Source organism: Anguilla rostrata, chromosome 1 (genome assembly GCF_018555375.3).
Source record: "Anguilla rostrata isolate EN2019 chromosome 1, ASM1855537v3, whole genome shotgun sequence".
In the NCBI taxonomy this organism is placed as follows: domain Eukaryota; kingdom Metazoa; phylum Chordata; class Actinopteri; order Anguilliformes; family Anguillidae; genus Anguilla; species Anguilla rostrata.
In genome coordinates, this window is record NC_057933.1 from 64,641,866 (window position 1) to 64,668,137 (window position 26,272).

The 26,272-nt window shown below is 49.1% G+C and overlaps 1 protein-coding gene across 2 annotated transcripts; it reads left to right on the plus strand.

Moving 5' to 3' along the window:
* The first annotated feature begins 84 nt into the window (after nucleotides 1–84).
* septin7b (septin 7b) lies at nucleotides 85–26,272 on the plus strand. 2 transcript variants are annotated; one of them, XM_064349456.1, is made up of 13 exons: nucleotides 85–179; nucleotides 8,825–8,931; nucleotides 13,893–13,993; nucleotides 14,077–14,211; nucleotides 17,216–17,333; nucleotides 18,625–18,717; nucleotides 20,269–20,365; nucleotides 22,053–22,104; nucleotides 22,351–22,476; nucleotides 23,199–23,219; nucleotides 23,895–24,030; nucleotides 24,240–24,385; nucleotides 25,156–26,272. In XM_064349456.1, exons 1-13 carry the CDS (start codon nucleotides 170–172, stop codon nucleotides 25,193–25,195), a joined length of 1,182 nt encoding a protein of 393 aa, XP_064205526.1. In that variant the 5' UTR covers nucleotides 85–169; the 3' UTR covers nucleotides 25,196–26,272. The 2 variants fall into 2 exon arrangements, with proteins under 2 accessions (XP_064205526.1, XP_064205533.1); XM_064349463.1 differs by lacking the exon at nucleotides 23,199–23,219.

A 26,272-nucleotide genomic window follows, 5' to 3' on the forward strand; every position in this document is an offset into this window, starting at 1 on the left:
GCTGAAATGTTGAAATGTGTTGAGTTCAGGATTCCACCATCTTGCAAACCCTTGATGTTGTCTCTGTTGCTTTTTTCAGCAACAGAACGTGGAGGGATACGTTGGCTTTGCAAACCTTCCCAATCAAGTGTACAGGAAGTCTGTGAAGAGAGGTTTTGAGTTCACTCTCATGGTTGTGGGTGAGTACTGATAATCTGGCGGCCAGTGCTTTTTGAATAAGAACCTGAAATCTTTTAAGTATTCATTGGGCTGTTCATTGGGCTGTGTTGTGTCAATGCCATCTCTACGTTGCAGTAACCTTGCATACCAAAGCAGGGCTCGACAATAGGGAGTGTCTGCTTGCCCAGGGCCACTATGAGATTCGTTCGGGGCAGTTGATTGATCTGTCACTTGCCCAATCGAGGCAAGTAAGTCTTATCCAGGTCGAAGAGAAAGAGATGTTTTTTACCATCCTGGAAACTACACTACAACTATGACACTTGCTTCTTAATAGCGAATGTTTCAGTTTGATTGTTCATTGTACCAAGGCTTTCTTATAAATAACTAACTTTACAGTCATCCTCTCTGTTCTGAAACTTGCTTATCAGTAACTTATGTTACAGCTTTTTCTTTAATTAATTTTTGTACCAATGCTTGCTTACTAATATACTACATTGCTAAACGTATGTGGACACCGGACATCCAACATCTCATCCAAGTTATGGGCATTAATAAGTAGTTGGTCCACCCTTTGTTGCTATAATAACCCTCACTCTTCTGAGAAGGCTTTATACTAGATGTTAGAGCATTACTGCAGGGATTTACTTCCATTCAGCCAGAAGAGCATTAGTGAGGTCGGGCACTGATTGGGCGATTAGGCCTGGCTCACCGTTGGGTTTCCAGTTGATCTGAAAGGTGTTGGATGCGGTTTAGGTAAGGGCTCTGTGCAGGCCAGTCAAGTTCTTCCACGCTGTTCTCGACAAAACTATTTTTATATGGAACTCCCTGTGTGCTTGGGGGCATTGTCATGCTGAAACAGGAAAGGGCCTTCCCCAGACTGTTGGGGTAGCACAGAATCGTCTAGAATGTGATTGTATGCTGTAGCATTAAGATTTGCCTTCCCCAAACCATGAAAAACAGCCCCAGCCTCAGACCATATATTTATGCATTACAGTTTGACATATTTACTCATAAGATAAAACTAAATTTACTGACGTAATATTAAAATGATAATGGTAGCCTTCTAGCAAACCCATAAGCTACCTAAGAGAACAAACTAAGTATTTTCTGCTAATTGCTTTACCTGCAGTTGGTCAAAACTGCTCAGAAAGATGAAGCTCATCCATAATTTGGAGGGAACGATTGGCATATTTTCATATTTAATAAAGGATTGTGTTTTTGCTGTGCTGCAGATTGCCGTTTTGACGCTTTTTAATGCAAGTAGTCTGTAATATCTCCTTTAAAAAAGTGGCTGGGCCAGTGGAAATCTACCTGGGGCAAGTAGAACACTGGCCTGCTGCCCTGATTGGGCCAGTAGAAAAAACTCCATAACATTGTGCCCTGAAAAGGAAATGTTAAATGTGTTGAGAATTTCCTTTGTACTTAAGTTTATGACTACTGCACTACCCCTTTCCTTAAGTGCAGGGTCATTTACTCTCATCACGTGCCCTTGGTCCTTAACCTTTTGCAACAAATTCGAGGATTCAAGATTCTTGCACATAACTATTTTACACTTGAATATGTTACTTGTTACACAGTGCCATAGCATTCAGTTTAAGTATATAATATAATATATCCTTATATTTGAAGAGACAGTTTGACCCACATTTCAGTCTGAAATGTGGTTCAGGCACTTTAACATGCATCTTCTTTTTTGGAATAGTGGCTTTTTTCCTGTGCTCTTGTGGACTTGGGGTGGGAAGCTTCCTGTAATTCCATTCAGACTTACAGGGCTCAAAGCCAACCCAGCTGACACACACATGCATCCCTGTCACTCCCCTCAATAAGATTGCCTTGAGACATTGGCACAGGAAACCTGTTTTAATGGCAAGTGACATCACTTCCTGTCTGAATCCATTCAGCTGATGCTCATGCCTGTTTTCAGAAGAAAATGTGAGGCATTCTCTCAAATGTGAGATCAGTATTCATGTGGGGACCCTGGAATTCCCTCTCACAGGAATGCAGGAAATGGGCCCCACTGCTAGTCACTTAACACAGTGTGCATTCTTTCTAAGGAACTTAATGGAGTTGTGGATGTGTTCTGCAGGTAATTTTGCTGCCTTCTGTGGTTTTCTCTGTAATTCTATTCTTCGGTGTTGCCACATGTAGTGTTGTTATTCTCGAAGCTCTTGTGAGTCATTGTGTTCATTGCGATAGACTTGTGGTTAAATAAATCTATCGCAATTAAATTTCGTAAATGATAAAGTGAATGTTTTTCAAATGTTTTTTCTTTCTGAACATTGTGCAGCATGTTCACAAAGATGCAAACTTTATAATCCTGTGTTTAATCAAAAGAAATCCGTAAATGGCGACTTGTTGGCCCTGGTATGGATGCGTCTTGTCTGCTCTGCGTTCATAATTGAAAAAAGGGCAAGCCCTTGATTAATTGAGTCTAGACCAGGCGTTTATTACAATGGAAATTCCACCAGCATTATGTCAGCCAACCTGTATAGCTAGCTGAGTTAGTATCCAAGTCAGCGGTTTATTCATTCATCACAATTGGCAAGGTGTATAAGGTAAAAGTATTGGTTTTAGGTTTTAAGGTTTTTCTTTAGGTTTTGCATAGTTTGGAGGTCTACAAGAAAATTATTGCAGTTCCAGGCTACCTATTTGACCCACCGGCAAAGATGTAGCCTATAAGGCTGTATTTAATTCATTTTTTATCTGTAATAAAATGGATATATTTGTTGGCTACAGTATACTGTTTGTGACATATTGCTATGCACTTGCTATACTAAAAGGAGAAAAGTGTGTGATCTTCTGTTTCACAGCCTGGAAGCTGCCTTTCACTGGAATAAAAACTCAGTTTTTGTCAGAGAGCCCTGATTTTCCCCATCCGATTGAGAATTCTGTGATTGCTAGCAGATGAACTTGGCCCAAAGATGTTTGGTCCACGAATCACAATTTGTCATGCACAGTGAAAAGTCTGAGCAGTCAGGCAACACCGCTGCTTGAATGGAACCGATCCCCTCCCCTTGCTGCTTTTGGGGGAGTACCAGTTGAGCAAACTGGGCGAAAAAAAAGAAAACTCCCACTCCCCCTTCTGTGCCGTTGCCTAAGAATTACGGGCCTGCCGCAGCGGCGGTTCGGCCTGCTTCCTTACAGTGGCATTCCATCACATGAATCAGAGAAAACCCCTCTGTGCAATTCAAGATGTCCTGCCTCTCCCAGCTTTAGATTCCCAGCATTCAAAGGGGCCTCATGGCTCATCGTTTATACAGCTACATAAAATTTCCTTTAAAGGAAATGTGTTGGCCGCTGACCAAGTCATCTGGCTAGGCGCCACTTCACTGTGAATCCCTCCTGGTGGCTGCTGCTGTTGCAGAGCTACTTCACCATGGTGTTACGCCGTCCATTTTAGCACTGGTCGTATTTCCAGTGTGTATTATTTTACCTAAGTTTCTCTCATGTCCTTTGTAGGCTTTCTACCAAAGTCTTGTGTTTTGCAAATGTATGCCTTGTTAAATTTAAATTGGTGTTTCTTGGCTACTGAGAATAGCAAGACTGGCTGCTTTGATGACGTATTCCACAAATTGTTCAACCTTTTGATTTTGGCTGAGCCACTGTTCTGCAGTGTGCAAACTGTACCCCTGCTCTTTCCAAAAAATGTAGTTTTCCTCTTCCTCACTGAATTTTATGCCCAGGGTTCATGGAATGCGCTTCCTGTAAGAGGATATTAACCTGAATATTCACAAATAATGTAGCATATACCCCAAGCTGTTAGGCAGTGTGGGACAGCTCTCAGCAGGGGTTGTCACAGGGCTTCTGTTTACCCAGACCCACCGGATTTGGCTGGATCTGGCTCTGATGATTAAACTTTATTTTGGGCGGAGGCTGTAGTATTCAGGAAAAAATCACATGCTTATGGGTAAATTACTGAAATTTGTTTGCTAGAAGCACTTTAAGGGAGAGGTTGGCATGTCAGAGACTTGTTGGTTTAAATACAAAACCAAAGCTGACTAAGTTTAAAAGAACTATTATGAGGAGAATATGTTCCTCATAGTAAATAACTCATGGGCACAACCTGAGGTATGGAGGAACGTCAGTTTGATGCTTACCAGTAATGACTTGCCCCTGTGTATTTTTGCAGGGCAAAGTGCCGAAAATTCTTAGAAACTGGGAGTGAACAAAGTCTCAATTCTTTCCTGCAGGGACATACTGAACGTGGATACTTCTATACTAAAGTGAAAGCAATTCTATACAGCTTAATTTGACAGTTACATCGGGTTATAGCTACGGGTGGAGGATATCCCTCTGGAATGTGCATTGTAGTATGTTTTGGCACAGAATGTAGCCTAGCTCTTGCCATTTGGTTACTTAAATATAATTAATTTTGTATCCATGAGGCTTACTGCAAGCAGACATTGAGTAATGCAAGCCCATGACTGCAGTCCTTTATTAATGTTTAGGGATAGTGGGGTTGGCTTCATGTGCTTATTGTCCTGGAAAAAAAATCAAAGCTGTTCAAAGCTGACTATATTAATTTGCTATTTCCGTTGCCAAGAATTGTAGTGAAATGTAATTCTAGTCTTCTTAACCCCTTCAAGTAAGCCCCATAATGGCCAGGCGGCTAGTGTCCTGAAATTGCTCAACTCAGACATTCAGTGCTCCTAAAACCAAACTGACTGGAAACAACAAACTGTGTTCAAGCTTAATTAGTAGACGATACATGACAGCTATGCCAAATGCGGAGTTTCTAAGTGCTGCCATTGTCAGGTATTTCATCCATTTAACAAGCACCACCCCGTCTCATCTGCAAGTAGTGTGACACATTGGACAATAGTGCCTATTTGGGTTCAAATTCTATTGAACAATAGTGCCTATTTGGGTTCATATTCAAAAATATTCTTTCACTACCAAGATTTGTGTTCCGTCATATGAGTAAAGCCAAAAATAGCCCAAAGGTATGCCAATGCAGTGGTGAAAAACTGCTCACTCAATTTCGAAATAAACAAGAGGAATTATTGTGTAATTACGCCACATCATTCTACTATCAATATCTGTGAATAAATATGGAATAAATGTACAATCCATCGGCCACGTGCAAAACCCCACGTGCTTTTTACGCCGCTGTAACTCTTTTCCTGTTTTCTGGTTTGTTTGATAACTTTTATCCAGTAGCGGATGGTATAAGCTTCCCAACTGTGTATGGCATGTTTCATCAGAACAACAGTTGAAAGCCCGGCATAACAGCTTGATTGCTTCAGCATGGCAGGGCACATGCTGACATTTTTTGAGGAGTTGGTCAGAAGAGGAGGAGGAAGCATGAAGTCTAGCAAGGATGCATTCAAACATGGTGAAGATGTACGTATTACTGCTTGTAAGATGTAACATTTTATTAGTTATTTCCATTCACATATTTTTGATATTGTTATATTCGCATTGGTCGTAATAGACAACTGTTGGCCTTTGCGAATAATACTCAGCATATTTGTTTTGGGGCTAGCAAACAGCTGTTCGTATAGGGGCATTGTTAGCGTACCCGGATGGTGCTAGAGTAGTGAATCGCTGTGGCCTGCTTTGTTAGAATTCATATCTCACAATTAAACTGAATGTCTTCCAAGAGGTCTGAGCTATACTCTAATGTGGGCTTTTCTCATACTGTAGTGTAAGCATTCATAGGTGGCTCAGTCATGTGCTGTGTCTGCACTGGTCTACCATGAGCCTGGAACATCGCCAACATTTTTTCTGGTGGTGGAATATTATTTTAATTCCTACTTTAAAATGATGGAGAAGGGAGTTTCATGAGTCACACCAGTTGATTTGTGGTAAAATATATGACTATGTTATGATTTATTTTGCAGAAATGCAGTTTAACCATTGTATATAGGCTATTTGGAGACACTAAGGGAGAGCAGAGTACACTGCTTACATTTTGCTTTATAGCCTGTATCTTTAGTTGGTTTGCATATCACCTGAGATTTTGCACAGTTGTGGTCCAGGAGTTTATGATCCAGGAAATGTATAGTCTTACCTGTTTTGCATGGGGCTCAGTATTTCATTTCAAACTAAAGGAGAACAACTTCATTTTTGCTTTTTTGACAAGATAATTGCACTTATGAAGCTTTATTTTTTTACCTAAATTATGAATATAAATTAAGCTAGTATTGTAAATGGTACAAGTGTCTTGCTTCATTTAAGCATTTAATTTCCAAGTCTCTGTATAAAGCCTGAAATAGAACAGTACCTAAATGGATGTGGATTGGCCAGATTTGTTATCTGTGTGAATGGGTTAAAATGGTTGTTTTGTTTCTCATTCTGTATTTGGGTCTATGTAACGTTTGTTATTGTAACCTTAGGGGAAAAAGTGCTTGTTTATTGTTCTTTACTTGCATTGTCTTGAGTCCAGGTTGGATAAACTCTTATAAAGTCTTATTAATCCTGGTGCATTTCCAGCCTGGGTAAGTTTTGTACATGAAGTGTTTGGGTTTAGGGTCAAGTTTCAGGCCCAATCAAATCTCGACCTAGTGCCTGAAAATGATATGATTTCTGGGTCCGAGTCTGAAAATGCTGTGGCAGCGTGAGCGTAACCCGCTCTGACTTGTTAATTAGGCCGTGCTCCTGCTGTCATGGACTGGCCGAGAGGAAGGCTTTGGCTCTGTTCCACATGTTTTCCATCTTGTGCCAGCGCGGGGCTGGAATGGATTTCCTCTCTGTTAAAGGTCGCGTAGCACGCAGCGCGGAGTCGCGCCCGTTCCTTTCTTCTGGAGATTGATTATGAGAAAAGGCAGGTGTGAGAGCACCGTAACCCCCCCACCTGTCCGCGCTCCCGCTCTGTAATTGAGCTCCGCGGGCGGCGGGAAACCTCGCGCTCGTTCCCACGCCTCCGGCCAGCCGTGCTAACGACGCTCGGCCTCGCTCGGCCCCGCCCGCGCCGGGCCCCTCTCCTGCCAGCCGGGGGGCTCGTGCCAGAAGCGGCCGGGCGAGGTTAATGATGCGGTTCACCTCGCCGTGTGAGAAGCTGGACCCCGTCAGGCCCGGCTCTCTGGCTGCCGGCCGCTCTGCTCTGGGTGAGAGGCCGCATGTCTCGGGCCTGCACAGCGCGCTCGACTGCTGCGCCTCGCACGTCCTTCCTGTGTCAGGCTTCTGTTTTTTTTTTAACCGAAACCGACATCTTTATAGCTGGCATGTTTTAATCTGCTTTTTATACGAGACCACAAGACCCATTCCAGCGAGACGGAGTCGGACAGATGGGCCTTAAAAGTCTTGCTGGAGAAATGACGCCCACATACTCACAGAGACCATTAAATATGTCCGTTATGTTTGTGAGGTCAGCATGGCACTCGCGCTGTGGAAACTATTTTGGTTGAAGAGCCTCTTTTGTGGCGGATATGCTTCTTGGCTCCGTAGCCTATCACCAACCCCCCCACCCCATATACACACACACACACGCACTCACACACACGCACACTCACACACACACTCACACTCGCGCACACACACACACGCACTCGCACTCACACACACTCACACTCACACTCACACTCACACTCACCTCACACTCACTCCTCACACACACACACACACACACACACACACACACACACACACACACACACACACACACACACACACACACACACACACACACGCTCACAGCTCGCTGCTGGATGTTTGTGCTCGTTAAAGGTCAGCGCGCTCGGTGCCAGTACTCTCTCACACTGCCTCCATTGTTTGAGTCAGGATGGGCATGGAAATGAAGCGCTCAAAGGTAATCAGCAGTGGACAAATCCAGTCACAGCAGGCCCTGCACAGCGGCCGAATTATAACACTCTGTGCTCAGTACTCCTAACAGCCAAAAGTTTCTCTCTGCCTTTTATGCGGTACACTTCTGGAACTTGCATGACCTCATGAGTTTTTATTGTCTGAGCTTACCGTAGCACTTAAAGAATGTAACGTAAATTTATTAACTTGTAATTTAAAATGGCTCTCATTGTGCTGATAGGGCACAGATAAGTATGGAGTCAATATTTCATGTAGCCATATTTCATGTTAAGTGAATGCTGTCTTTGTTTCTTCACCCATACATTATCCATTTTATCGACCGTTCAAGTCATTTTAAAGGGATAGTCCAAATTTTGGTAAGTTTGCTTTTTGGTTAAGTAACCCATTGCTAGATAAGATACCTATTTCATCCCTGTGCATCTAGTACAAAAATATACATGAGTTAGGGGGTTTCCCAGTATGCAGTGAGAGATGCAGGAAGGTGTATTTCTGGCTAATTAGCACAGCTAACATTGTTTCTGTCTGTAGCCATTCATAGTGGTATCAAAGTTAGCATGTAGCCCCTAGATTATTGTCTAATATTTTTGTGCTGGATGCTCATGGATGAAATTTGTATCGATCTTATCGTCTAACTATAGGTATAGCGAATTTCCCAAAGTCGGACTATCTCTTTAAGTGCAAAGGTTGTGGCTGAACTTTCTCCACCATAATGTACTCATAGTAGTGCAGGTAGGATTGTATTTCACGTATTTTGAACATGTCATGATTGTTACTTCGTTCTTCAAGTTCAGTTTTCATTGTTGGGCACATTACAGTGGAGGCCTGTTTGTTCTCGATTCTGTATATTGTCTCATTAGCTTCATATATTCATGTTTTACTCTTCCTTTTCTCCTCTCCATAGGGGAATCTGGGTTGGGAAAGTCAACGTTGATCAACTCACTGTTCCTGACAGACTTGTATTCTCCAGAATACCCTGGGCCTTCACATAGAATCAAGAAGACTGTACAGGTGATCAGCTCTAGCTTTTTCTCTGTCTCCATTTCCCTCTCTGTCTCTTCCTCTGTGTCTCTCTCTGTCTCTCTCTCTTCTTCTGTGTCTCTCTCTGTTCGGTCTGGGTTCTTTATCAGCATTCAGAAGTTATGTTGGCAAGTATAGCTGAAACATACATTTTTATGTATAGTAGGGTTTAAGGCATCTTGTCTGTATCTTCACTTCATGAACTTGACAACCTGTGGCCATAAACATTGTCAGGAATGCTTTGCCTCCCTTCAAACTTTGTCATCTTAAGAAATTCTAATCACAGAGTAGTTAGCTGGGTTTTAGCTACTTATCAGATCACCGCTGAACTTGAAGTGAACTCGGGTTTTTCTTGGACTCTCATCTGCTTGTCGATAGCAGTTCTTGCATGTGGAGACTTTGATTAGATTTACAAAATTGAATATTCCTGTCCTGGTCCACTTTGGTCCATCTGATCCAGTCTGCGAAAATGAATGTAACCCTCCACACTGCTTTGAGTAGCAGCTCTAGGCCGACGTGTTGTGTTGTTGGGTTGGGAACCCAATAATAAGGCGGCGAACCAGCCAAAGCGTTTGGTTCTCAGTAGGCGAACACGGTGATTGGTTCAGAGGTAGGGGATACGGACTGTGCGTGCTGACTGGAGTCGTTCCTGAGGTTCGTGAAGCCCACCGTTTCCAGAACTTCTGATGATCTAGTTGGGAACTCCAGCTATTCCCCCGCTGCTCATTGAGAGGCGTGTGATCACAGCAAGCTCACGTTGGCCCCGTTTATCTGGAAAAAAAACGTCAGCTTAATTACACCTCCCAGTGAGCCAGAGGCCTGCTCTTTTACGAGGCTGTTTCTACATGCTGACGGACGGCTTACCAACGTGGTTAAACATGTCGGGTGCAGCCATGAATTAGTCGCGTTGCAAATAGCAAATGGGAGGCTGACGCTTAAGATGGAACTTCCTGTGGTAATTCACTTCCTGTGGCAACAGAATGCAGGATTATTATTGGCTAGGCTCAGCCGGGTACAGAGATGGATCTGTCTAAAATCACGTGTCAAAGCCACTCTTTATCTTTCATGCCGTTGTCAGTTATTTTATTAAAGTGCATAATATTCATTTAGACAGATGGCTATCTTCTGGTGCAGTTTAGGTGAAGTATTTTGAGAGCTCCTGCTCAGAAGCGCTGATCTTGTTTCCCATTACTCCTGAATGTCCAGGGGGACGGGAGCGGAAGAAGCGCTTGGTGTGTGTAGCCAGAATGGTTCCAAGTGGAGAACTCTCCAGATTGAGAAATTCAGGTTCAGAATTCGGTCGGGTCGTGAAAGATCTCTCATCACTACTTTGTGCCAGTAATGACACACGGTGAGCCAGAAGCTCAGTTCACCATGTCGCTCTAATGAAAGTATAGGATTTCGTCTTGCGCTTTAATTTGTATGGAATGGTGCGGCTCTCGCTCCGGGGTGTCTGTGTGTAGCTTCTGGCTCAGACCCCTGTCGGGTTTTGGCGGGGGCTGGAATGAGGCCTGTGCTTGGGGACGGCCCTGAACGCGCTCGGTGTAACCCCGCGCTGAGGCCGCCAGGCGTGCGGGGGTGGGGGTGGAGTGGGCTGGGGGGGGGGGGGCATAATTGGGGTCTGCGGCAGGGACTTCCCCCTCGGTGAGCCTTCATACCTGCTCCACACAGACCCAAAGCATTTCCTCCCGCGGCCTCCCTGCCTCAGCCCAGCGCTGCTATATCTGGCTGTTTTTCAGGCCCGCGCGGCGCGGTCGAGGTGCCGAACGCGGGCGGCCGCCGCCCTCGGTCTGGCGGAATGCGGAAGCTCGGGAATGCAGCGCTCTGCGTTTTTGACGCGTCGTCGCCGCGGCTCGGCAAGCGAGGCCACCTTTGCGGCAGACCTCCCCTCCGCAGAAACGCCGGGCCGCGCGCCAGGCCCTGCGTTAGCCGCGCGGCGCTAAAGAGGAAAAGAGAGGCAAGAGAACTTCCCCGCGGCGCGCTAGCCCTGCGTTAGCCGCGCGGCGCTAAAGAGGAAAAGAGAGGAAAGAGAAGTTCCCCGCGGCGCGCTAGCCCTGCGTTAGCCGCGCGGCGCTCCTCGGGGCGGCGGCTCCCTCTGCGTTTCTGGTTGAGCAGCATAGCTGGCTAATGGAGCGGCGGTGCGGCTGCGTGTCGGCACACGCAGGCCCGAGCGCGCGTCGCCGCTCTCCTCCCGCGACGCGCGCTTCCCGCTTCCTCCCCCGCCCGTACCGCGCAGGGCTAGCGCGCCGCGGGGAACTTCTCTTTCCTCCACTCGTGCGCTTTCTTTTTCTCTTCAAAGCCTCGCCTCCTTCCTGTGTTTGCGGGAAAACTCCTTTGAGCAGGTCCAGCTTTTACACACAAGCTCTGAGTGTTGAATCCGATCCACGATCAGGAACAGTAAGTGCTTGACGATGGGCTGCAGCGCTTGGCCAAAGTGTTCTACCGGCCCAAGTGGCTTGAAAGCAAAGCTGCGTGTGCTCCATTACTGGCTTTTAGACAGCCTTGTGTAAAGCATCGTTCTGAATCGGCCTTGTGTGTGTATCGTACGAGTGGCTGTTGCTGCTTCAGAGGCTCAGTGCTGTTGCAGCAAGCCGTGTGCAGACTGTTGATGTTTCCTCCCTCGCATTCCGCTCCCTGTAGTTCAGTCGCGTCTCTCAGCGCTGACATCTCCCTAAGCCTTTAAGTGCCCAGCGGGGGTCCGTTTGCAGGCTGCACTAATTTGTCTGCGGCGTTTTATGAAACCTCTCCGGTGCTTTCTGCGTGCGTTGCGTACGCGCCCATTCATGCCGATTGAGCTCATAAGTGGGTGTGCGTTCATGTTTGTTGACGGTACAGGCCTCTGCTGTGTGGGTCTGTTTTTTTTCTCTGCCCGTTTGTCTTACTGCAAGCGGCGATGTTTTCAGCAGATTTCCAGCGTGTCATAACAAACGGTCTCGCTGCCCCCGTTTCAGAAGACGTTCCGGCAGCAAACTGACGAGTTTATCCGGGCCGGGGCGGAGCCTGACCTTTCAGACGCCGCTCGCTACGTTCCTCTGCTCGGCGTTCGGGAGCTGGAAAGGCCATGTTGCGGAAGGGAAGGGAGGGGAGGGGCAGGGCAGGCCACAGAGCTGCGGGGTGCAGCTTGAGCATGCTCAGGTTAACGGACTGAAGGAGCCTGGAGCTCCGAGCTGTTTCTGTGCTGGGGGGTGTGGGGTGGGTGGGGTGGGTGGGGTGGGGGCACATCCAGCACCCTGTTCCTGTTTCACAGTCCTGGTGCTCAGTGGGCACGGTGGGGCCGGTCTGTTTACCTCGGGCTCAGTGAACCGGCCTTACTCACAGCTCTGAAGAGCTTCCATGTTCCTCTCACCTCGACTCCTGTCTCTGCTGCGTGAGACCAGAGAGCCCCTAATCTATCATTCCTGACCCCTGACACATCCATGCCGGAGGTGGAGTGTTTGTTACGCGGCTGACCGTAGCTGACCTTGGCCAAACAGCTGTTTCTCTCATATGGCTAAAATCTCATCTGGAGTTTCATAGGTAAGGGCATTGACCGTTACATTTTTTTTTTCTTTATAAAGTTATTTACGGATACCTGTGGCATTTATCGCCAAGTAACTTTTTTGTCAGTCTCCCTTTAAGTTACATAATATTAGAATGGCGGGGTCATTTTGTTTGACGCCTGTTTGAAGCCTGATTTGCTTTCTTCGTGCGGAATGCCTCCCCGTGTTTCTGGTGGCTGTGGGGAAGCCGCGCTTAGCGCCGTCGGCTGGCCGCAGTGCCGCTCGCCGGCTGCGTCGGGGTGGGAAGGTCAGGCGGGAGACAGGACGAGGATTTACGCGCGCGCGCTCTGAAGGGTTCCCGCGCGTGCGCTAAGTGGGTCGCGCACCCGGGCGGGCTGAAGAACCCCGCCCGCGCGGCGCCAGGTGCTGGGGGAACGTGCGTCGTCACGCGCGGCCGACGTGGAGCCTGCGCATTCCAGCACCCCGCGGCTGCCCCGCTCCGTCCGTCTGATTTACTGCCACAGGATTGCTGTCCCTGTATAGATACCCGCGTTCGTTATGATTTGTCTCCTGTGCCGAAGAAATGAATGATGTTGTGATTACTTAAAATAGTGTTTAAATGCCTGCAGTGGCAAGCTGAAAACTCTTGTGGTATAGGCCTATTTGCACTGGCAGTGATAGTTTCTGTAATGCGTAGTAAATCATATTGTTATTTTGAAGGAGCGTTTTTTTATTATTATTTTGGATTTCGTACCTGTTAAGCAGTTGCTGCTGAGGATTTACCATATCCACAAGATGCAGTCACCAAAGCAGAAATAATAAAATGACCTTTATCTGCTACACGCACATGTCTGGCTATTCAAGAAATTATACAGATGGCTTGTACAAATATAGCGAATGACTCTCCAGAGTTTTTTTTTTTTTGTGTGTGGTTAAAATCTGCCCTGAAAATTGGTGGTGTTTTTGACATTTATCACCGCTGTTGTTAAAATGCAGAACTACTTGAGGCCCATTCTTCACGGGTCTGACGTGTAGCTAATGGTTTCAGTTACCTTACATGAGTCCTCTCTGTCTGAGTGTGCAGCCTTTGCCCCGAGGGTTTCTGTATACAAGGGGAGCTCTATCTAAAGCCTTCGCTTGGCAGCGGTAGTGACAAACTATTATCACTTTCACAGTGAGAATCTTTCCGTGCGGTTTTTGTCATTGTTGTACTGTTTCTGTTTTTTGTGAGCGTCTGACACCAGTTGTCACAAGAATAAAATGTACTGAAGTATTTAAGCTGGTTAACCTTATGAAGATGAGGCATGCTCTTTTTCCAAAAAACACAAAACAAATTGAACCTTGTAACACAGCTTTGCTGCTACTGCTACTTATTTGACTCACAGATTACATTTGTATGGAGTACAGAACGAATACGAAGAAGGGCTTCATTTTGGATCTTCTTTTCTATCCCAACTACCCGACCCTTTCCAGGTGGAACAGTCCAAGGTGCTAGTAAAGGAGGGCGGAGTCCAGCTGCTCCTCACAATAGTCGACACCCCAGGGTTCGGCGATGCCGTGGACAACAGTAACTGGTGAGTCCCGTCCCCTGTTGTTTCCGATGGACCGTGTGCATCGAGCTCCCGCTCTGAGAGTCAGTGTTCGTCCTGTTCTGCAGCTGGCAGCCAGTCATCGATCACATCGACAGCAAGTTTGAGGATTACCTCAACTCCGAGTCCCGCGTGAACAGACGGCAGATGCCCGACAACAGAGTGCACTGCTGCCTGTACTTCATCGCCCCCTCAGGACATGGGTATGTACTGCACCCTCGAGGGCTTGACTGTCATAGTCCCTCCCTCACCTCTGCCTCGCTGCTTAAGGGCCAGCTATATGGCTAATCAGCAATGAGTTGGTTAGTTATTAGATATTAACATTGAAACATTTATATTAACATTAATCTTACAATTTCACAGGAGTTTTAAAGGGCAGTGTGTAATATCTGCTATGTAATGTGCTCTTCAAAAGTAAAAATGTTCATTTAAAGATTTATTTTTAAAAATAACATTTTCTCATTTGAAATGACAGAATTATAGAACTGCCCTCTCGGGTCTATCCCCTGATTAGAGTCAGCTGCTGCCCATCTGGCTGCACACAGGCCGTTCTGTAGTTCGAACAACAAAGGTTCCTGGAGCTCTTGGCTCTGCGTCCGGGGACGCTGCGAAGCGGTGCACGCCAGCCGTGCCGTTGCCCGGGAGACGGCACGCCCGCTCTGTGGGATATTGTGTCCCGGACAATCGGGCCCCTCAGCGAGCCAGCTGTCCGTCACGGTCGCGGACGGCCAGCGGCGTATGTCACCCTGACGCTGCCCAGCACCTCTGTGCTCGCAGCAACATCTGCTTTCCCCGCACGGCTTCGCCCGTTAGCGCTGAGGAGCGGAGCGTCAGCCGGGCCTCCAGCCTGAGCGCGCGTTTCCCCGTGAGCGCTGAGGAGCGGAGCGTCAGCCGGGCCTCCAGCCTGAGCGCGCGTTTCCCCGTGAGCGCTGGGGAGCGGAGCGTCAGCCGGGCCTCCAGCCTGAGCGCGCGTTTCCCCGTGAGCGCTGGGGAGCGGAGCGTCAGCCGGGCCTCCAGTCTGAGCGCGCGTTTCCCCGTGAGCGCTGAGGAGCGGAGCGTCAGCCGGGCCTCCAGCCTGAGCGCGCGTTTCCCCGTGAGCGCTGGGGAGCGGAGCGTCAGCCCGGGCCTCCAGTCTGAGCGCGCGTTTCCCCGTGAGCGCTGGGGAGCGGAGCGTCAGCCGGGCCTCCAGTCTGAGCGCGCGTTTCCCCGTGAGCGCTGGGGAGCGGAGCGTCAGCCGGGCCTCCAGTCTGAGCGCGCGTTTCCCGTGAGCGCTGGGGAGCGGAGCGTCAGCCGGGCCTCCAGTCTGAGCGCGCGTTTCCCCGTGAGCGCTGAGGAGCGGAGCGTCAGGCGGGCCTCCAGTCTGAGCGCGCGTTTCCCCGTGAGCGCTGGGGAGCGGAGCGTCAGCCGGGCCTCCAGTCTGAGCGCGCGTTTCCCCGTGAGCGCTGGGAGCGGAGCGTCAGCCGGGCCTCCAGCCTGAGCGCACGTTTCCCCGTGAGCGTTGGGGAACGGAGCGTCAGCCCGGCCTCCAGCCTGAGCGCGCGTTTCCCCGTGAGCGCTGGGGAGCGGAGCGTCAGCCGGGCCTCCAGTCTGAGCGCGCGTTTCCCCGTGAGCGCTGAGGAGCGGAGCGTCAGCCGGGCCTCCAGTCTGAGCGCGCGTTTCCCGTGAGCGCTGGGGAGCGGAGCATCAGCCGGCCTCCAGTCTGAGCGCGCGTTTCCCCGTTAGCGCTGAGGAGCGGAGCGTCAGCCGGGCCTCCAGCCTGAGCGCGCGTTTCCCCGTGAGCGCTGGGGAGCGGAGCGTCAGCCCGGGCCTCCAGTCTGAGCGCGCGTTTCCCCGTGAGCGCTGAGGAGCGGAGCGTCAGCCGGGCCTCCAGCCTGAGCGCGCGTTTCCCCGTGAGCGCTGGGGAGCGGAGCGTCAGCCGGGCCTCCAGTCTGAGCGGCGTTTCCCCGTGAGCGCTGGGGAGCGGAGCGTCAGCCGGGCCTCCAGCCTGAGCGCGCGTTTCCCGTGAGCGCTGGGGAGCGGAGCGTCAGCCGGGCCTCCAGTCTGAGCGCGCGTTCCCCGTGAGCGCTGGGGAGCGGAGCGTCAGCCGGGCCTCCAGTCTGAGCGCGCGTTTCCCCGTGAGCGCTGGGGAGCGGAGCGTCAGCCGGGCCTCCAGTCTGAGCGCGCGTTTCCCCGTGAGCGCTGGGGAGCGGAGCGTCAGCCCGGGCCTCCAGTCTGAGCGCGCGTTTCCCCGTGAGCGTAGTTCTCTGAAAACCAGGCAGGTTTGCTCCAGTCCTCCTTAACTGCCTTGAGCTTCTTAAAAAAAAAAAAAAATAATAAAAATGAATTCCTCTGAACTCGCAGATATCGCTCGGGCTGTTCATCTGACGCAGCATGAAATTAATGTGAAATTCTATGGTTGGAAAAGTGGGTACGTGCTTTAAAATGGCACCCAGGGTAATTGAGTCGAACACAGGGGTTCCTACCCGGTCGGCGGACCTTGTGTAATCCCTGTTTAAGGGTGACTCGTGAGCGCTTCATTCCTGGGCGTTGTTTTGCGCCAGCAGAACCGCCCTTTGCAGGGATGGGAAAGTGCGCAGGACGTGTGTGGAACCGGTCTTTCGCGGGCCTGCGTTTCTGTCGTGCTTTAGTCACGCACGGCAGCAGGAAGTGCCCGGACTGGTGTGTTCAGATTGCTGGGGTTACACAAGTAACTCTGGCATCTGCTGCCTGAGCGGCTTCTTATTAAACCCAATTACAAGCTTGTATAACTCAGGGTTCGGTCTGCCCTATTGAATTTATTGCACATTGTAAATACTCTGAATAAAGAGATGCTACAGTGCAATGCCCAGAAGGAAAAGGTGATGCTAGATTTATGCCTGTGCTCCTATTCCAGGACATACATGCAACTTTAGATAATCATAATATTCCATAATATTGTTTATGACTTAAACAGTGCTTAGAGACAATACATTGTATTTTACAATGTGTAAAGTTTACAGTAGTTTTAGTTTTACAAAGTGCTATGTTGATTTTTATTAGTTCTTATTCTGCGCCATTTCACAATTGGCCAGTGCTTGTGTGTGGTATTAAATGTAAACAGTATAAAAAAATGTGGATATCGCAGTGCCAAAGCAGAGATTAGAAAGACTTTGCCTTCAGTATTTTTTAATGAATTTACTTTTGTTTTCCTTATTCCCTGAACCGATGAAACCCCCGCCCCCCCCCCAGACTGAAACCGCTGGACATCGAGTTCATGAAACGGTTACATGAGAAAGTGAACATCATCCCTCTCATTGCCAAAGCTGATACTCTGACTCCTGAGGAGTGCCAACAGTTCAAGAAGCAGGTCAGTGAGCGCGCCTGTGCACGAGGGTTACCAAGGCAACCCTCGCTGCGCGTATGTGCGATGTGCATGTGCTACCAGCTGTCCAGAGGCATTCATGTCTAATTATGCGCTGTGCTGGGTAGTTTATATGCAGAAAGTTGAGCTTATCTGAATAATATGGTACCGTAGGCGCTGTGCAAAATGGGAGGTGCTGTAAACATTAAATTGATGTGTACGCTTGCCATGTGTGTAATTGTATAGAATAGACATATGGACGTGTTGGTTATTTTTATGTTCATTTTGACATTTGTATTTTGGATCCCGTGTTTGAACGTGCAGTGAATGAAGGTATTTAGACTTCGTGGAACATGAGGTGATTAGCATGAGTTTCTGCTCGTAAGGTGTTCTATCAAGCGTTTGGGCACGCCTGCTCAAACTCACGTCAGCCAACGTGCTAAGCTTGCTTTTTATCGAAAGCTTTTATTGTGAAAGCGCAAGTATAAGCAGCAGAAGCTCGGCGCTGTCTCGCAATTAAAAGTCCCCCCGAGCGCTCCAGCTCAGTTCCTAATAATAATCCTAGTTCATTATTGTTGGCTGTGAGCTCCTCATTCGTATGAGGGTGCCTGTGGCTGGTGGTGCTGCCATAAGTGACATGGTATCATTAGCCAGTTATATTTGGGCTCTTTGTCGCGTGGCCCTCCTATCGGGTTGCAGGGAGTCTGATACGTGTCACAGGCCCATGACATTCCTTTCTCTGAGAATGCAGGCACGGGGCACGCAGTTCTTAACAATGTTTCTGCTTCTGCCTGAGCAAGTATTATCACTGCAGAAGAGGAGATAAGAGGACAAAAATTCCTCACAGATGGAAGAGAAGACTGACTACTCCGATAGATTACCTTCTTAAAAATTCACAGTTCTTCTGTATAGCTGCTGTGAAAGATGAGGCCACGGTGGGGCCATTTCCTGTGCACAGCTCTGTATCGAATGTGCTAGATTTCATTTGACCTGCTGGAAAGATCTGGGTCTGGGTAGTGCCGTCATCTGTGGCTTTGGGCTGAGATGTGTCCAGTCAAACGGCCTGGTCTCCTGAACAATGATGTTAAAGTTAAAGTTAGGAACAACTCTCAGGGTGCTTTAATTGAGCCAGTCAGCCGCCCAAAGCGGATGTAAGATGTGAATGTTTATTATTGCATTTGTCAGTTTAAAAGTGGAAGCTTCCATGAAAGCTATGTGCTGGCAGGCCTGTGTGTTTGGTTCTTGGCCTCAGTCTGTCTCAGAACAGTGCTGCTATCTGTGTTCTCCCCTCCTGCAGATCATGAGAGAAATCCAGGAGCACAAGATCAAGATCTACGAGTTCCCCGAGACCGACGACGAGGAGGAGAACAAGCTCGTGAAGAAGATAAAGGTGCGGAACCGGAAACAATGAGACGCGACCCGCGCAGTCGGGTCACACACTCCCGCATACGCTCGGCCTGTCCCAGAACAGCCAGCGCGGTCAATAAGACCAGCGTGATCGCTCCGAGTGTCAGTGACCCTGAAACGACCGCTACCCAGCGGTCACATGCTTGAGCCAGAGGCAGTGCTGCTTTTTGTCAGGAGAGGGGCCCACTCCACTTCCTGTGTCTCTGTAAGCCTCGGGCAGCTGTGTGATGCCGTTGGTCCGACTTGCAGTGCTGCTGGAGCAGAGAGCTGCTGTTTGCACACGGCCCGTAAGGCCCTGGGTCAGGAGCAGAGAGCTGCTGTTTGCACACGGCCCGTAAGGCCCTGGGTCAGGAGCAGAGAGCTGCTGTTTGCACACGGCCCGTATGTCCCTGGGTCAGGAGCAGAGAGCTGCTGTTTGCACACGGCCCGTAAGGCCCTGGGTCAGGAGCAGAGAGCTGCTGTTTGCACACGGCCCGTAAGGCCCTGGGTCAGGAGCAGAGAGCTGCTGTTTGCACACGGCCCGTAAGGCCCTGGGTCAGGAGCAGAGAGCTGCTGTTTGCACACGGCCCGTAAGGCCCTGGGTCAGGAGCAGAGAGCTGCTGTTTGCACACGGCCCGTAAGGCCCTGGGTCAGGAGCAGAGAGCTGCTGTTTGCACACGGCCCGTAAGGCCCTGGGTCAGGAGCAGAGAGCTGCTGTTTGCACACGGCCCGTAAGGCCCTGGGTCAGGAGCAGAGAGCTGCTGTTTGCACACGGCCCGTATGTCCCTGGGTCAGGAGCAGAGAGCTGCTGTTTGCACACGGCCCTAAAGGCCCTGGTCAGGAGCAGAGAGCTGCTGTTTGCACACGGCCCGTATGTCCCTGGGTCAGGAGCAGAGAGCTGCTGTTTGCACACGGCCCGTAAGGCCCTGGGTCAGGAGCAGAGAGCTGCTGTTTGCACACGGCCCTAAGGCCCTGGGTCAGGAGCAGAGAGCTGCTGTTTGCACACGGCCCGAGCCCTGGGTCAGGAGCAGAGAGCTGCTGTTTGCACACGGCCCGTAAGGCCCTGGGTCAGGAGCAGAGAGCTGCTGTTTGCACACGGCCCGTAAGGCCCTGGGTCAGGAGCAGAGAGCTGCTGTTTGCACACGGCCCGTAAGGCCCTGGGTCAGGAGCAGAGAGCTGCTGTTTGCACACGGCCCGTAAGGCCCTGGGTCAGGAGCAGAGAGCTGCTGTTTGCACACGGCCCGTATGACCCTGGGTCAGGAGCAGAGAGCTGCTGTTTGCACACGGCCCGTAAGGCCCTGGGTCAGGAGCAGAGAGCTGCTGTTTGCACACGGCCCGTAAGGCCCTGGGTCAGGAGCAGAGAGCTGCTGTTTGCACACGGCCCGTAAGGCCCTGGGTCAGGAGCAGAGAGCTGCTGATTGCACACGGCCAATAACCAGGGTGAACCCCAGGAAAGCACCACACACCACCTGCCCCTCATTAATAAAACATGAGCTGAAACGCCCAGCTGTGCTGTATTATGCTCTGCCCCTTACGAAAACCTCTCCTCACACAGGACCGCTTACCTCTGGCCGTCGTCGGGAGCAACACCATCATCGAGGTCAATGGGAAGAGGGTTCGAGGGAGGCAGTACCCGTGGGGCGTGGCTGAAGGTGAGCTCCTGAACGCCGGGTTCCCGCCCTCCGAGCTTTCCTGCGAAGCAGCCGCCGTTTGTGCCGATCGCTCACGGGAGCGTTTCGGTTTCTGTGGACACCTCCCGGCTTCATCGGTGAAAAAATCAGAAGGCGAAGCCGTCGGCAGCACGTGCCCCGGGGGGCGACGGGCCGGTCCGGTCCGGTCCGTACGGATGACGTTATGCTGCCGTGATTTCGTCCTGCTCACCCTGTCCGGCTCTGAGCGCCTCCGGTCAGACCAGTTATCTCCCCGCGTCAGTTAAAATTCCTGCCTGCTGGAGAGACCCCCATCGCAGAGGGAGATAAAGGGTGGAATTCCGCGTTAGCTGCAGACCTGCCCACAGGACGGGCTCTGAGGGGTTTGTCTGAAGTGCAGGATTAGGCTGCTTCAGATAACGGATGCTCTGTCTCTGTTCGGAGCTCGCCAGTGCAGAGACTTCGCCTTATGGGTCATCGCTGGGGTTCTTATCAGTTTGGCTACGGTGTTTATCAGCAGCAGTGACACACTGTACAGTGACACCTATATCACAGTGGTGATGTAGGTGTCACTATACAACTGACATCATCAGCACCCGAGTATGCAAGTATTTATTTCCCAATATGAAAGCCATGTCACTTGTGGCTCTGAACAGGTTTGCACTAATTATATCCAGCTACTTAAAATTTGAGGTAGCGGAAAGTTTGGCAGTCACATGCTTCCACCTGGTTTAACGGAAATGCATTGACACACCTTTTTATTAATTTTATATGAGCTGTGGGAGAGATCATGCATATGTATAGGGGCAGTTTTTAGAGAATGCATTACACAAGCAGTTGCATCAGTCCATCAGTGCCCTCTGGTGGATGAACTGTGGCAATGCACAGCCAATAACTAGCAGAACAGTTTGAGGAGTGATTTTAAGGTAGGTTGTAAGTATGTAGGATGTTAAGAAAGATGAATGACAGTTGGTCTTAGGCATTTTTGAATGGTTGGAATGCTTCATGTGTAAGCGAGGCGAGCACAGAGGTATGTTATGGACTCGAGTTCCTCCTGTCTCCAGGGCCTGTGTCTCCCTCTGCCCTGCGTAGTTGTTTGATTTCAGTCGGTGTCTCACTGGTTTGTTGATGCCTCTGCTTCTTATCACTTCCAGAGACACGTTGTAATCATAGTGTTGCCTTTTCCTATCAGGGCAAGGATTGTTGATTTGCTGTGTCTTAACATCTAAAGAGCTTAACACAATGTCTGAACACATTTACACAGCTAGTTCATTATATTTGGCCGTAGGCTTGTTGCGGTGTTCTGTTTAGTCGGAGATGTGTGGTCCACAAGCCTACACCTGTGTAGCTATTGCTGCACCGTCAATACCAGCATTTTGTATTAAAATTTAAAACATAAATAAAAGTGCTTTTGCTGAGCTTCAACACTGACATGACTAAATTAATATGAGCACAGTATATCATATTCACGTAATGCTCAGTACCATCACATATAGCCAGTTCTTCTCAGGCTATTAGTGGAAAACTAAACTCATTTTCTTTTACATTGCAAAATTGTGCACATTTTATCAACATCATTAAAAAATGAATACATGTACTCCTGGTTATTTGCACTAACACTCTGAGAATATTCAAAGCAAAGATCTGTGATTACTTATTCTGTTCCTGTTCTTTTCTTCTTCCCGTACAGTGGAGAATGGAGAGCACTGTGATTTCACCATCCTCAGAGACATGCTGATCAGGTGCAGAGCCGTCCGTCTGTACAGTCTGTACATTATCACCGCTGATGCCCTTACTGCCACATATGGCGGTGCACTCCTGCCAGTAGAATAATTTAAATTGGTCATAGAACGTCCTTGCTGTGGATGAAGTTAGAACATGCAGTCCTGGAGCTCGACACATGACTCCCAGCATCACTGAAACAAAGCGCAGCTCTGTCTGAGCACGTGCAGACTGGTGAAGCTGGATTGGTTACATTGTTTCCCCAGGACCCACATGCAGGACCTGAAGGACGTCACCAATAACGTCCACTACGAGAACTACAGGAGCGGGAAGCTGGCAGCTGTCACCTACAACGGAGTGGACAACAACAAGAGCAAGGGCCAGATGACCAAGTGAGTCCCACCGGCTCAGAGCACAGCAGTGCCGCAGGCCGCGCGCCGCGGGCTAGCCGTGTGCACGTAGCCTACGGGCTAGCGTCCTTTAGCCCGTAATTCCGGTGTTTGTAGACAGAGGTGACTCGTGTAAAGCCTGTGTGTGATATTTATTCCTTTTTTTCCCTCCCTTACTTTGTTGATAATATTGTTTCTCTGACAATAACCGATGTTTGTAACGTGTAGAAGAGGGACAGCATCTAAGGCACTGTTAGCCCCGCCTCTCGGTGCCTGTAAGCTGATTGGTCAGAAGAAGAAATGGAGGTTAAAAGCCCATCCCTCTTCCTGAGATCCCACAGCCCAGCTGCAGCTCACTGCATAGCAGACTTGCACACAGGCACTGCTCCTCCACTCTAAAGCACAGCCAGGCTGCTTAACACTGCGTACTGCAGCTGAACACAGACCTGAAGCCACGCCCCCTGACCTTAACACGGCAGCCACACAGCCCTCAGGCACTACTAATCTGGAGCCTGAACACAGTGCTTTTCAGCTCTCTCACTTGTGTGTTTATTTTACTGTGAGCAGCGCCTGACACAAGTTGATTTATGTGCTTTTGCAGCTAAATGTATGATCCAGTTTGTCACCCCCTCACTTTTTAATAACTTTTTTGTTGAGTGAATGTTTGCTTTTTTTAGTGCATGGTCTAATTACAGCATGCTAAGTTTGTGTTTCTGTTTTTTTAGATTTGACACAGGTGAAGGCATGTAAGTGGTCATTTATGTTATTCCCAAACCTGACGCACAGTAAGATGGCTCTGACGTTGCTTTCTGTCCTTGTTGGTAGAGCATACTCCAGTGGTGTGCATGCTCTCCTCATTCTCTCTGATTCACTGAGAGGGCTCCAGACACTCCTCTCTAGTCCTCTGATTTTACAGTTTTAAAAATGTTTTTTTTAATTTTTTTTTTTAAAGATTCATAATCTCTGGAATCTTCGCTCCAGGTTTAGTGCTGTAAATTACCAGTCTGAATCACGTTTCCTTCTTGAGCAGGTTCTGTTTTTGGCTTCTAGTGGTAGTCGGAAACTGTATTGATCGTGCTGATTCTGGGTTCACTAACACTACGAAGCTCCAGTTTCTAACCCTGCTGTCTTGCTTGGCTTTAGACCGTGGGCCCCTGGGGGCCCCGCGCGGCGGGTAAGGGCTTCCCTCTCTTTCCTATCTCTCCGTCGACAGGCTGCTGTCACCACAGTGCTGGGGTTTCTGCCCTCTCCACAGCTCATCCCGTTTAAAGGGGTGGGGCCTGGGGGGAGGGGTACTGCGTAGCACGGCGCGGATGAGGTGTGAAAGGGCAGAGATGGCTTCACTGAGCAGGGCTGGGGCGCAGCGACACTGAAGCGCCCAGGCTGACCCGTGTCGGTGTGTGTGTCCCCCCCCCCTGCAGGAGCCCCCTGGCCCAGATGGAGGAGGAGAGGAGGGACCACGTGGCTAAGATGAAGAAGATGGAGATGGAGATGGAGCAGGTGTTCGAGATGAAAGTCAAGGAGAAGATCCAGAAGCTGAAAGACTCCGAGGCTGAGGTACTTTCTCAGGGGCACAGGAGACTGCTTTGTGAAGGGTTAATGGGTTTGGGGGCTGCAACATTGTCACTGTCCCATGTGTGCCTGTGTGTGTGTGTCTGTCTGTGAGTGTGAGTGCGTGCGTGTGAAATGCACTTATCTGCGCTAGTCAGTCTTGGCGCCCTGCCGCTGGCGTGACTGACCCCTATCTGTGCCCTGCGGTACTGCAGCTGCAGAGGCGCCATGAGCAGATGAAGAAGAACCTGGAGGCCCAGCACAAGGAGCTGGAGGAGAAGCGGCGCCAGTTTGAGGACGACCGGGCCAGCTGGGAGGCGCAGCAGCGCCTGCTGGAGCAGCAGAAACTGGACGCCTCCAGGTGAGCGGGCGCTCGGGACAGCTCGGGGTGTTACTGCTGCGCTGCCCCAACACCCCGAAAACCTGCACACTGCACATGTCCCTGCTCTGTCTTAATGATGCACTACCTCAACACCCCAAAAACCTGCACACTGCACACCTCCCTGCTCTGTCTTAATGCTGCACTACCTCAACACCCCAAAACCTGCACACTGCACACCTCCTGCTCTGTCTTAATGCTGCCTCCTCTACACCCCGAAAAACCTGCACACTGCACACCTCCCTGCTCTGTCTTAATGCTGCACTACCTCAACACCCCAAAAACCAGCACACTGAACACCTCCCTGCTCTGTCTTAATACTGCGCTACCTCAACACCCCAAAAACCTGCACACTGCACACGTCCCTGCTCTGTCTTAATGCTGCACTACCTCAACACCCCAAAAACCTGCACACTGAACACCTCCCTGCTCTGTCTTAATGCTGCACTACCTCAACACCACAAAAACCTGCACCCTGCACACTGCCCTCTCTGTCTAATGCTGCCTACCAACACCCAAAGACTGCACTCTGCAAATCTGTTGTTAATCCACAACACCCAAAACTGCAATCACTGTCGCTTAATTGAAACAAAACGAGAAATTCTAATGATCTAACAAAACTGCACACTGCACACGTCCCTGCCCTGTCCGCAACAGGGACGCACTTCTGAAATATTTGATTTCAAAAACAACTGATCATTCGGGTGAAAATGAAGGGATGTAAAGACGTTCTCTTTCTCCCTCTCATTTAGGACCTTGGAGAAGAACAAAAAGAAAGGGAAGATCTTTTAAAGTGTTCGGGGAACAGCGCTTTGTATTTGCCAATTTGCCAGCCTGGATGACTGTGTTTCCGTCAAAGGGCAACGCACAGGTTCAGCTGAATATCATCTGCATGAGGGAGGGCCAGAACGCTGCTGCCTGTGTCCTTTGGGGTGGGGTGGGGTGGGGTGGGTGGGTGGGGGGGGTTAACCGCCATAAAACTTACCATCTTGCACACGCTGAACCCAGAAAAGCTCAGTTCCGTCTTACAGTTTTTATTTTTCCAAAAAAAAGAAAGCACCGTTTAATGCAGAGGTAATGTTGTACAATCATGTTTTGGTGGTTGATTGTTTACACAAAAAAAAAAATATTAAAAATCCCGTTCTTCCGTGACGTCCCAAAAAAAACAAAAAAAAAAAAAACCGTACGGTGATTCTGAGCGAGATGTTCTAAACGTTCTTCTATTCTCTGCTTCTTTGTCAAATATGCATAACACAGGAGACCATGTACCGAGCAGCATCCTATGAGAGAGTAGCCTAATGCGAAATGACCAAAAGACGAGTCCATTCTCACTGTAACCATGACGATGACGGCCACGATTTAAGAGAACCGTAAAGGATGAATTACACCTCAGGCTTTTTTAAAAAATATATATATGTATAACATTGGTTTTTGCTTTATCTTTCCCAAAAAATAATGCTTCTTTTATTTCTTGTAATTTAAATTATCTAGCCTTGGACAGCCATGTATAACATCATTAATGTAATATTTCATTTAGTTTTTTTTTTTTGGTTTATATATATATATATATATATATATATATATATAGGCCCTTATAAAGTAATCTTTTTTTTTTGGAAGTTGGAGGAGTCTTGGGAGGATTGGCCAGTTAGTTGACTGGTTTTCAGGTAGCATCAGTGGGCAGTTCAGAATGAGCTGAAGGCCGGCTGTATGTCTACTTTAACGAGTGTCCTCACGCCAGCATTGGGTTTTCCCTGACAGTCAGAGGTCATCGCCACACTTAGGTTTGTTCATGTACTGCATCTCTGTATTTTTTATTTTGTTTTTCATTCGTATTGTACAAAGTCACGTAATAAACTTGTGATGATA

Excerpts from the sequence above, each read along its gene's own strand:
- septin7b (XM_064349456.1), top strand. Across the intron at positions 18,718-20,268 it reads AGCTCGTGAAGAAGATAAAG|GACCGCTTACCTCTGGCCGT; the intron begins GTGCGGAACCGG and ends CTCCTCACACAG. Across the intron at positions 22,105-22,350 it reads CTCAGAGACATGCTGATCAG|GACCCACATGCAGGACCTGA; the intron begins GTGCAGAGCCGT and ends TTGTTTCCCCAG.